The 13,138-nt window shown below is 36.8% G+C and overlaps 2 protein-coding genes across 3 annotated transcripts in view; one reads left to right on the forward strand and one right to left on the reverse strand.

Annotated features, from left to right (window-relative positions):
- Positions 1–331: 331 nt before the first annotated feature.
- On the reverse strand, positions 332–814 carry LOC122145768 (DNA-directed RNA polymerases I, II, and III subunit RPABC5-like). The gene is made up of 2 exons (XM_042761337.1): positions 741–814; positions 332–645 (listed from the first exon to the last, which is right to left on the reverse strand). The coding sequence occupies exons 1-2, from the start codon at positions 812–814 to the stop codon at positions 537–539; spliced, it is 183 nt and encodes a 60-aa protein (XP_042617271.1). The 3' UTR covers positions 332–536.
- Positions 815–5,688: 4,874 nt separating this feature from the next.
- Positions 5,689–13,138, forward strand: part of LOC109061340 (diacylglycerol lipase-alpha-like) — a 36,682-nt gene continuing 29,232 nt past the window's right edge. The window contains exon 1 of one of the 2 annotated variants that reach the window (XM_042759497.1): positions 5,689–6,431. The gene's annotated coding sequence lies outside the window, so the exon portion shown is untranslated. The remainder of the gene's footprint in view (positions 6,432–13,138) is intronic. The other variant, XM_042759495.1, reaches the window with a different exon arrangement.

Here is a 13,138-nt window from a genome sequence, read left to right on the forward strand (position 1 = left end):
ATATATATATATTGTTTTCAGCTTTATTTCGATTAATAATATTTTTGATAGTTTTAGTTAATGATAAACGTTTAATGGCAAACACTTGACAGATGTATCAATGTGAACCAATGTTACAGAGAAGAGCAGCTTTTTGTGTTCCAAAGAAATAAATGACAGTACACAATTTTGGAAAATAATGAGTGTGAATAATAACAAATTGCATTTTTAGGCTAAGGATTATTTTTATCTGATTTTTCTTGTTTAAACTCAAATATTAAAACTGTAGAGTTGATAAAGCAGATGCCCATTAGAGTTCCTCCAAGTTATTGCGATATGTAATGAACCCCACAAGTAATACATTTCAATCTTTATTTTACAAAATGCAAATAAACAAAAACTCAACATCACAGGTTTACTTCAGATATAGTCTACTGAACCAGCCATGTCCGAGTCGAAGCCTGTGCCTTTATGTCTTCCGTTAGGATCAAGTCTTTGAAAATATAGGAGAGGAAAAGCCGAGGGGGATTTACATCTTCAGTTGCACAGAAAGCTCCTCACTTCTCCAGCGGTGCATAATTCAACAACTTCTCAATGAGATCCACGTGAGCCAGAAGCATTCGGCGACAGCAGTACCTCTTCAAACCCAGAGCATCAAGAGCATCGCTGTGAAAATGAGCAGAGTGAGATTCAGTTTCAAGCCACCTCATTATCTGAAACATGCAGAAAATCAAACCTAAGTGGAAACTGAATGAACTCACCCTTCTGTGTACTCTGCTTGAAGAAGACCTAAATATGCCTCCCATTTGTTCGTGCATGTGTATATATCATACATTCTATGGTATATATATATATATATATATATATGTATATATATATATATATATATATATATATAACTGTTATATTGTTTTATTTTATTATTGTTTCATACTGTTAAAAACCAGTAGAATAAAATAATTTCTTAGTGTTTAATACTAGGGCTGTCATCAGAGTAAAACAATTAATTTAATGAATTTAAAAAGCAAAGAAAGCAAAAAGCAAAGACATCTGTCACACGTACTGTATGAAAAAAAAATGGATTCAAGTACTCAATTCTTTCTAAAAATAGCCACAGGGGAAAAAACACACTGAGTCTGGGAAAATATGGTTCATTGTCCTTTAATAAGGTCATCAAGTCACAAGGGAGCCATCTTGTTTTAATTCACACGAGGAAGACAGGCAGCAGGCGAGGTTGTGTGCAAAATAAATACATATGGCAGGAGGAAAGGGGCCACATTAGAGGAACAGGTAAACTTCATTAGAACAAATAAATAAAATCATAATCACTCATTATCATCACCACCACCAAGATAACCACCATGTTTCCGCATCTTCATTCACATCATTACCATCAGTATCACAACTAATACAGGCTTCTTTCTTTTAAATACAGAGTTCTAGTTGAATTATTGCATTACATACGCACTTTAAAGAAAATGTCATTTTCTGTAACAGTATGTCATGTGACGTGTGGGTGTATATTGTTTGTGTCTGCATGCATTTAGGGATTGTTTCTGATTTGTGTAGCACTCATCGTAGTCTAACAGCGAAATTAAAGCTGTTGGCCGAGAGCCGTCATAATCTACGTTGCATCTATGTTGCATCACGCATCTATTTCCATTGGCCCACTTCAGGAAATCGTCAACGTCGTTCAAACGAGAAACTAAGATTTTGAAATGGCACAGATGGTCTACAGTATGCAATTCACAGGCACGATTATTCAATTATTGAATGACTTGTTTTTGGTTGATGGCAAGTGATGTCAAATACAAAATGAACCCATATAATAGAGATTTTCTTTAGATTTCTACACTTTCTCTCAACAATACAGGCCTAACTGTAATAGATGTCAGTGGCTTGATATGTACATATGGATTTGCACAAGCATTTGCTTTTAATGGTATCAATTCATACTGTAAATAGCATTTAATTTACATAAAAGACAGAAAACTTATGTATTTTTAGACTTGAATCATGCATTTTAATGTTATTGTATCTTACAGTTGGCAGTTATGGATTTAAGTCCAGCTTGAAAAACTGAAATATTTTTTGGATAATTGGTTCAACAATATGGCGTGGATGAGGATGTTTAACTGTGTTGAATGTTATATGAAAAGTGTTTGGCCTAAATGCATCTCTAGCTTGCTTTAATAGCAGCCAGGAACGTCACCACAAGCACTAAAATTTATATTAGGTAGTGAATATTATTATGATTAGTGAGTGGGGTGGGTGACCATACCTACTCATTTTCCAAGACGTGGCCTGGCTGGGATTTGTAAATTGCCTAAAATGTTACGTTTTTGTTATGTTTTTTTTTTTTTTTTTTTTTTTTGCTATTGACATGTTCTACAGTCCTCACACATTATATTTGCAATGCTTTGACCGTTCTTTGTAGATCCCGTCTTCTCGTGTTCCACGATTGGTCGATTATGTACAATGCCTGCACGCTATTGGTCAAACTACTTTTTAATTATAACTTTCAGCAACTATGAAAACAATAGGAAAACAAAGCCAAAATCCGAACATTTTAAGCAATTTAGAAATCCTGGCCAGGATATGTTCTGGACAAAGAGGATGTATGTTCACCCCGCTAGTGACTCCCCAACCCTTTATTTAAACTTTAATAGTCTGTGAACTAAACAATCTCGCTGTTTAACAACCAGTCATAGCCTTGGGTCAGTTTTTCTTGGCTAATAAGATTACGCCCACCAATACAGCTCCAAGTGCAATGACAGCTCCTCCAATCAGGAAAGGCTTTAGACTTTCTAAGGCTTCACAGCCACATCCGGCGGACTCCGCCGCCCCCTGTTGGTTGGTTGCTCCATCTTCCGCCGGGTTCTCAGGTTCTGCGGGTTCAGCAGAGACGGGGTCTGGCTTTGATGGTGGTGCTGCCTCCTTCTTCTCTGCTTTGGAGGCAGACTTTGATGCTCCTTTGGCTTTTGCTTCCATGTGGGATCAAGGGGTCAAGGAATCCTGCAGCTTTCTTTTGGGAATAAAATTATAAAGAAGAGGGAGAGTTTGCGGTTCAAAATTTGGGGTCAGTTATGTTTTTGAAAGTCTCTTTTGCTTAACAGTGTTGCATTTATTTGATTAGAAATACAGTAAAAATGTGAAATGTTATTACAATTTAAAATAACTGTTTTCTTTTTTAAAATATTGTATTAATTAATTTATTCCTGTGATGCAAAGCTGAATTTTTAGCATCATTACTCCAGTCTTCAGTGTCACATGATCCTTCAGAAATCTTTCTAATATACTGATCTGATGCTCAAGAAACTTTTCTTATTATTGATGTTGAAAACAGTTGTGCTGTTTAATATTTTGTGCACCGTGAAATGTTTCACAGGATTTGTTTACACAGGATGTTATAGTTTATTAATGGAGAGTTCAAAAGAACAGAAGTTATTTGTAACATTATAAAGGTCTTTGCTGTCACTTTTGGTCAATTTAATGCATCTTTGCTGATTTGCTGAACACACACACACAAAAGCATATGCTGGTAAAATTCTAATAATTTCACATTTTCTCATATGTATTTCTTTATAGTTTTTGCTTGACAGCAGTGGACTGAACTAGCATTATATGAAAAAGAGCTGCTGAAGAGTCTTTAAAAATTCTCCTTTTGTATTTCACAGAAAAATGCACATGGGTTTGGAATGGAAAAAATATGTGAACATGTCACCCAAAACAGAATTATATCACATGAACCATTTGAGTATTTGACCTTGATATGGCAATGACATTACTGTATATGCAGTGGCCTACTGACTGTCACATGCTGTATTTGCTTGTATTAGACAGACAAAGGGCAGCATCCATTAGCTGTTGCTTCCTTAAAAAGCATGTGTGCCTTTTGTGCATAGAAGCTCTTTTTTTAGATTATATGTGGGACAAAAGGGACAAGTAACTCTTAACAACAGTCATGTTGCTTACAGATGTGACCTTTTGTATCCACAAAACACATTGAACTATGGTTCCGAGGCATTAAACATGCTCTAGTTAGTCTGCAGCATACAGAAATATCCCTGTTAATCTGAATGAGTCATACAGGACCGGAGGAGGGGAGGGGAGCACTATGCATTAAAAATAATTCAAATCACAAAAAAGGACTGAAGCCACGCAGAACCATGCAGAGAATGTATAACCTGGGAAGATGGACTAAAAAAATATCATGTGATGGATGTGATTTCTGTAGGCCACAGCAGCGCATCACATTCTCTTCCAGTTCTGATGGATATACGTCTGCTCAGAAAGATGATGATGGATGGAACATACCTTCTTTATGTTGCCTTGTAACCCTTGCTCACCTCTTCCTCTTTTCAAAGAAGGGTGGAGAGACGGAGGATGAGAAACCAAGAGATACGCTCTGCAGGAAGGCCTGAATCCGTCCTCAAGGAGAAACAGAATCGAAGGAAATGGAGTGATGGAGGACACAGCAGCAGGAGGAGGAGGAGAGGTGCTGGGATGTACCACTCCATCAGTGAGTACAGGGGGGCGCAGTGCAGCTGGGGTGCATGTGCTTTCGTTCACCTCGAACCGGTGTAATGGTTGTTGCATTTCAGTTTTATGTCATCTCACTTTATTGACGTCATATATAGGTGCCACAGTCTGCAGCAAACACAGACAGTCACTGTCCTGGGGCAAACATTCCTTTATTAAAACAGAAGATGCATTTTTGAGGAGTGCCTGAGCAGGTTTTACCTGAGCAGAAATGTTTTACAAGCTCACTTGCATTGGAATGCCAGTCATGCATTATGTCAAATTCCCACACACCTCAAAGACTGTTTGGTATGAACCTGTTTATATCATCACTGAAGAGCCAGATCACGCCCTTAAATAAATAGAATTCTATCTATCTGTATATATAAATTATCTATTTGTCTATCATCTATATCTAACACACACACACACACACACACACACACACATATATATATATATATATATTATATATATATATATATATATATGTGTGTGTGTGTGTGTGTGTGTGTGTGTGTGTGTGTATTATGTATAGTATATAACAACAGTATATATTCTATATTTAAACTATATAATCTATCATCTATATCTAACAGTATGCAATATATTGTGTTCATAAATGATCTATCTATCTATATATATTATATATGTAAATGATCTATTTGTCTATCATCGATATATAACAGTATAAAATCTATCTATCTATCTATCTATCTATCTATCAAAATATCAATATATATCAAAAATATCAATATTATCTATCTATCTATATGTGTGTGTGTGTATTATGTATAGTATATAACAACAGTATATATTCTATATTTAAAGTATATAATCTATCATCTATATCTAACAGTATGCAATATATTGTGTTCATAAATGATCTATCTATCTATCTATCTATCTATCTATCTATCTATCTATCTATCTATCTATCTATCTATATATTATATATGTAAATGATCTATTTGTCTATCATCGATATATAACAGTATAAAATCTATCTATCTATCTATCTATCATCTGTCTGTCTATCTATCTGTCTATCATATGAAATGAAGTATTTTATTTTTATTTTTATTGATTGATTAATTGATTTGTTTCTTATCTATTGGCACGCCCTGCTGATTACGAAATCTTAAGATATTCGGGAAATGACGTCGTTCCACGCCCCAGCATACTATTTCGGAGGGGTCTCCTCTGTATTCACTAAGCCCGTCCCAGCAGTGTGCCAGTGGTTCCTAAGCAGCGGAAAAGCGCAGCGTCGTACGTCAATAGCGCAGCGCCTCTCACGGCAATCAATGGATGACGTGAGATACGCCAGGAGCGCAGGCGGGAAACGGGATGCGGGTCCAGTGTGCGCAACTGGAATGGAGAATCGCAACGACGTTGCTTGTATGGAAAAAAGATCGTAGCGAAGAAATACAGCGATCAATCTGACTGGGACCTGCTGCTGCCGCGGACACACAGTGCGGGGCCTGGACTTGATTTTACTACGCGGAGAGGGAATGTCATGACCGAGCCTGGGGGATAAATGTTAGATTCGTGCGTGCGTGAACATTCTCGCGGTTTGAAGGGAATATGGAGCGGCTTCTGACGCGACGCGCGCTTGGAAAGGCGTGAAAATATCCGTGACGTTACGGCGGAATGTCAATGAAACTGAGGCGATCGGGATGAAATAAAAAGAAATCCGGAACAGCCAGAATTAAACACATCCTCACTCCTCCATGTGTCCGCGTGAATGCAAACGGGACGCCGCGTTAACGGAACTGTTGCTGCTCTGAGACCTGTGGCTGGTTCGGAACCGTGATCTGGCTCGGTTCTGCGGTTCGGCTAGTGTGTGTGTATGTGTGTGTAACTGCGGAGGATGGGAGATTTAAGAGAGTCCGTGCAGAAGAAGGTCTCGGGGACACGCGCTCACACTACAGGTGAGTCTCTGCGCGCGCGACCCGTATGAAGGTTTACCATGGCAACCGCAGTTTGCACCAGAAGAGCGTAGCTACTAACGTTACAGTTATTGCGCTAATGAAAAGAAAAACAAGTTTTTGTTTGGATATTGTACATGTATTGCGATTCTCTGAAGCACCTCTGAGTACATTCGGTACTCGGGTTTTCTCATCTATCTGTGATCGTGTACAACACAGCACTTGATCACAGTAACTACCGATTAGATTAGAATATTGTTAGTTAATATTGTTATCTCACTAAGGAAAATTACCATGTTTTGGGGCATATAGCACGATAGTACTGTGGTATTCTTTAAAGTACTTTGAGTATCTAACAGCATGGTATGCGAATATGGTAATCATTCTGTGCAATGTTGAAGTACTTACGTACGTTACTTAAGTAACGCGGTATACCGTTTGATGCTATAGTACTGCCACGGTATTTGTTTGTCATGTCAGAGTACCTTGATATTACCATGTCTTTATATACCATGGTCTTAACATGGTGGTCTTGGAAATGCATTAGATCATTTAAATACATAGTCTGTAATCATGCAGTTAAACTTTTACCATAGTTTCATATAGAATATGAAATACATCATTCATAAATTCATAACAGAATGTCATATTCAATACAGTTATTGCACAGAAAGTACTTTAGTACTTTAGACGTGCTGCTATAGTGGTTCTGTGGTATTCTTTGAATATATTGATGTTTGTACCTGTGAATTTTGCCAGGACCTATTGATACCCATTGTACATTTTAGTATTTTTTAAGGTCATACATTGTAAACCTGTATGAATAGCAGTGTGTTTATGAAAGAGGAGTTATTCATTGCTGCAGGCATGTGAGCACGCCCAGCTTTTCTGGTGCATGACCAAGTAACGACAGTTTATTGTGGTGAGTTAGAGCCAGAGGATGTCTGTTTTATGATTCTTGCTCAGGATGTCTGAGCTTCTTTTATATTTGACTGCGGTATTGCAGATCTTCATGTCCACAGCACACATATGGCATGAAAAGGACAGTGAAGTTCAGAACCGGAGGCTTTTAATTCTTAATGGACAGGTTGTGGTTGTGTCTTCGAGGCTGTTTGAAGCCCATCAGTGGTTTGAAGGGGCCAGCAAATGCATGCTCGCTGCGAGAGGAAATTGCTGTTAATTACTGAGTGCAGCTTTTTGTATATGGACAAAGAGCAGGTTTTAGGATCATTTTGTTGATGTGTTGTTAAGCTGATTTAACCCTTGTGCTGTATTTGAACAGATTGTCGACTTATTATGGGATCTTTAGTGGCCCGTGTCATTATCTAGTGTGCAAGGTGGCTGATGACTGATAATAATGGGAAAATAAGTTGCAAATAATATGCACACAAAACTGCTGCTAAAATGAAAACAGTCAATGAGTGCTATCTATTGACGATAACTGATGAAACTTGGCAGAATGATTACTTGCATTAATTGAAACTGATGCGACTGATGCAGATATGGCCAAATATCCGATGATTAGTCTGCTGGGCTAATGTGTGCTCATGTGCATTTAAAGATAATCTAAATTGATCTTACATTTTCAGTACATCCTGATCTTAAATACAGTTTGTCTTTGAAAAGTATTATTTTCAGAAACTATCCTAGGGCTCCATTCTTGCATGAAAGCCCACATTTTTCAATCGAATTAATTCCAGATGGATAAAAAAAGTTCCACCCTTCTGTTTTTTTTTTTTTTTTAAATCATGCATTTCTTGTGAAAAGCGAAGGGCCAACTTGTCATTGTTCTGCAAGAACCCCTTTTTTTCTAAGCATATATTATTGGACTGCTCTGCTTTCAATGAAAGTACAACAATATTATTTAGTAAGATCTCTAAAGGACTTTGGTTTTTATATATATATATATATATATCTATATATATATATATATATATATATATATATATATATATATATATTTACTTTTCATTAAATTCTTTTGTTAAAGAGATTTTTTTTTATCATATATACATTTCGAAACACCTTGTGTAATTTTAATATATTTAATTATTTATTTATTTATTTATATTTTTTTGTATGGCTTTGTTTTATTTTTTTTACAACTCAACTGGAAGAAAATGTACAACACAGCTTTTGGTATTGAATTTACTGTTACGTAAATTCATTACATGGTGGAAGAAAATGTTATGAAAACATAATTTCATGTACTCAAGGCTACCTGAACATATATACTTTAAATATCAAGAGTTAAAATCCCCCAATCAGAGCTTTTCTCTTGCCGATTGTGCAATTTGCTGCAACTAAATCTGCAATCAAACACTCCCTGTGACGAACTGTAATAAATCCAAACACAAATCTTAAATAGTTTGTTTTTGTAATTATGACTCCTGAATAAATGCTTTTATGCCACCACTGTGTGACAATACCAGGTCTTCTTTGTTGTTTAAATAGAAAAACATTAACATAATTTGAAATCATTGGAAGTAATATTAGGACTCTTTTTTTTTTTTTAGGAGAAGCTTCTTAAGGTTTTACCAGTTTTCAATATGTAAGAGAGTGTGTTAATGTTTGTGATAAATGTATACTAAATAATTTAACCATTATCCTTCGGCCCTACTTCTCCAGCATCTCCCATGACGAACAAGCAAAACAACCCTATTCTTCAGACAGATGTTGAATGTCTTGTGTGGAACTGCATGTTGAGGTGTAGATGGGGTCTTGAAATCGCCTGGAGGCTCCATTCGGCCTTCAGAAGCAGGCTTTCCTCTCATGAAATCTCCAGTATTGCACTGTATTGAACACACTTGCGATAAGCCAGTCAAGCCTCTCACAGCAAAAACAATCATCCGATCAAAGGATGTCCTTTGTAGGATAATACAGTTCATTGAGACTGAGACTGAGTCTTTCCAGTCTTTGCTCAAAGTGATGCAACAGACAGACTTCAGCAAGAACTTCAGACTTGTTTGATCTTAAGTTTAGCAGTTCGCAACCTTTTTCACATTTGCAGATCTGATAAATCATTAATGGTGTGGAATATGTCGCGTGTGTGTATAGTCCAGTCTCTGCAATATAATGCGCAACGAACATAAGGTAGTTAACTAATGTTCTCCGAAAATGTTTTCCAAAAAACAGCTCTCTGCAAGAACAACGGAGACATTTTCCCCTCAACATCCAGCAGTCTGTCACCAAAAAAACATCAAGAGATTGCATGTGGCCTAGAGAAATATAGCAGCTGTATTGTTTAAAATTGTATTACATTCTGTAATACATTATTGAGCAGTGCGTAGAAATTCAGGGCTCACGTAACTTTAATCACAGCTTTTCCTTGATGCTGAACCATGCAAAAGTCCATCTCTCTGAATCAAAGACGAGTTTAATAACATAACTGATTGCGTCCTAAATTCCTAAATTCTAAATCTAGTTGCTTGACTGATACAGACCCTTTAATGTGGGTCACTTTCGTCTGTTTTCAGTTCAGTAGGTTGAATTTAACAGTCTGTTTCAGCACATTGTTCATCTCACAGCATGAACCTATTCAGACAAATCTGTGTTTTATTTTAAACTAATTGACTCCGGGAGTTAATCATCACCTCACGTTGATTAAAATGGATCCAGATTATTCAGGATTCCCATCAATGCATCTCCGGTCAGGCTTTTCAGTGAATGTCTTGAGTTATAAAGTGAGTCATGTGTGAATCAGTCCATTGATTGTCGTATTCTTTGGTGTTATCATCATGCATGTGTGTGAGTGCGTTCATGATCGATAAAGCTTCTAATAATAGTTGCAAAAATATTCTTGTGCATTCAGTAGAACAAGAGTCCACGCATTTTTGCATTCTGTCTGCACTATTTTGTTATTGTTTGTAATTTTTTTGTTTACACATGCGTCAGACGGACGTCACAGATCATTGTGTTGCAGCTGTTTTTTTTTTAATCATCTCAAATAGTAAGTGTCACATTTTTATGACAGTGTATTGAGGTTTAATTTGAGCTGTCTGTGTTTCCATTTTCTCCCAGTTTATGTGGCATTATGTCCAAAAATAGACCCAGAAGCAAGTGTTATGAAATTAACTGGTTTAGAATAAAAATTATGTGTAGTTTACTGTAAGTTAATTTTGTTTCAACAATATTGTGTCCATTTTATTTGCGGTCATTAATTGTTCAGATATTGTTTATGTTTTATAAATTATAATATGCATAAAATATGTATGTATAAAAAATTAAATATGTATAATCATCTACAGGTTATGCTACAGGTTTGATTATAGTCAGCTTTGGAGATGGGCAATACTATGAGACCAGAAAAAAAATAGTAAAATATTTTCTCATCACTTCAGGCTGCTTTCATTTATGACTCATTTGGATGAGGTGTTGTGGATGTACAGTCTCATAATACAAACATTAGCATATCATTCATATTAATAAGGCCACTGAGTGAGGCTGGATGTACTTCTACAAGCATTTCACAAGCTATTTTCCTATCTAATGCACTGACATTCATATGTTTTCAAGTGTGGCCCATGCACTATTCGTGGGCCTCTTTAAGCGAGCGTCATGATATCCGACCGATGCTTAACTGAGGCTTTATTAGGATTGCATGACACTGAAATCATCCAAAACCACATCTAACAATAGGATGACTGTTTGAAATGCATGTCATTTGGTCTGATTTTCTATCCTCAAGTGCATTTAACAGGGTTCCCACAGGTCCTTGAAATCCTTGAAATTTTTTGAATCTGAAAAAAAAATTTTAAGGCCCTGGAAAGTTTTTGAAAATAAGCATACATTGACACAGGTCCTTGAAAATGCTTGAATTTATTTTGTGCAAGAAGTTTTATATGGAAAGAATTCCATATTATTCCCTCTGGTCTGCTAATGCATTATTTCGCCAACACTTCGTGGCCTGTGCATACTAGCTTGCTTGATTTACATTAGTTACATGCATTTATGCGTTACGTTCAGTGTTTCCTGCGTGAGGTACTTTGTGTTGTACGTTGCCATGACCTTAGAGTGACCATATTTCCTCTTTTTCCCGGACATGTCCTCTTTTTGGATCTAAAAAATGCCTCCGGCCGGGATTTCTGAACTGCCCAAAATGTCTGGGATTCTGCTTTTGCTTTCTGCAGTCGCCAATGGTTGTGTGAGTTTTTGTATTAGAGAGCCACAAGGGACAGTTTTCTTAATCCTGCTCCCACTGAATTTCTGACCATTATTGCCCGCTCCCATGATAATTTTTGCAAACATTCTAATATTGCATAATTTTCGTGCATCTGGGGAGCATCTATCAGTATGCAAAGTATTTAAATCTCTTTTAAATAAGCGCTCGCTGTTCACTTTCACTTCGGTTTACGCGATCATGCACGCTCTGTAAAGTAAGATCAGATATTTGTCAATAAGCTCAGGATCTGTTGAGCAGCAAATCCTCCAGCATGGTCTATCAGCCATCTCTCTCTACTCAACCCATGATCAGTCAAATCTGACTCCTGCAGCTCGTGTTGAATGCAGGGTTGCCAAGTCTGCGCTTTTTTTTTTTTTTTTCCCTATGGCTACTTTTAAACTGTTAATGGGTTGATTTTGCCCCGTGGGTTAAAGTTTTGAAATGCTGCTTAAATTACATTTGACTGAAATGCTTGTATTGAAACATTTTGCATTCTGCCTATGATAAAACTGTGCTAGATGTTCAGTTTTGTGAAGGAGGGCCACTGGATATAAGCTTTTTAGCTGTGGTTATGATCAATGTGTAAAAAAAAATATTTTAGGTATGGAAATGACATATTTTCACACTACTTTAACCAACAACCAACCACACCCCAGCCCCCCGCCCCACCCGCACCCAATGTTCTCTTTTTGGAAAACTAAAATATGGTCACCCTACATGATGTTCATGCACGCACAAAACTACTAGAGTGGCACCTCAACGCTTCACAGACACACCGTGAAATTAATGTTGAATTGCTTTGCTTGTTAAGATAATGTAAACCCATGAGGTAAAAAAAACTTTGGAGCATATCCATATATCTTGAAAACTTCTGGTTACATGAGCCTGAACTCTTTACAATAAAATCCATGCAAAAGTTAATATTAGATGCTTTTAAAATACAGTATAGGATGTACTGAATATTCTTCAGTTTTATGCAAAACAGAAATACCACAAATAGAATATCAGATCTCTGTCATGGCCAAAAATAAATGCAAAAAAAGCTTTTTTGCATAGTTGTGTTTGAGACATGAAAACTGTAACAATGTATCTTACAAGATAACACAATGTAACCTCGCTCTCACTTGAAATGTGTCTCCACATCAAGTCCTTGAGTTTGAGGGTATTGGACCTGGAAAGTCCTTGAAAGGTCCTTGAATTTGAGGTTAATCAATGTGCAGGAAGCCTGATTTAAACCACACCAGCAGTAGATTATTTGATGATGAGCCGTTTGCAGAGTCATCAGGGAAATATTTCTGTGGAGGCGTGGCAGTCTGAAGGTGACTGACAGGCTACAAGACTCATTCTCGAGTTACAGAGAGCTATACATTGTTGCTAATTTGCACACGCATTAGAGAGCAGAAGTGACTGTGCACTTTTTTTGGCTTTGCTTCTGGAAGTATATTTCCTGTTTAGTTTCTCCATAGGAATTTCTAACCAAGCCAGCTAGCTCCGAGATAAATCACAACCTTTAATTTGATGCAGAAGTATTGTGCAAATATTCAAGCTT

Source organism: Cyprinus carpio, chromosome A7 (genome assembly GCF_018340385.1).
Source record: "Cyprinus carpio isolate SPL01 chromosome A7, ASM1834038v1, whole genome shotgun sequence".
NCBI classification, from domain to species: Eukaryota; Metazoa; Chordata; class Actinopteri; order Cypriniformes; family Cyprinidae; genus Cyprinus; species Cyprinus carpio.

Bases quoted from the DNA above. Each gene is read 5' to 3' on its own strand.
- LOC122145768 (XM_042761337.1), bottom strand. From the start codon at position 814: ATGTATGATATATACACATGCACGAACAAATGGGAGGCATATTTAGGT. The intron at 646-740 runs GTGAGTTCATTC...TCATTTTCACAG, and splicing joins CAAGCAGAGTACACAGAAGG to CGATGCTCTTGATGCTCTGG.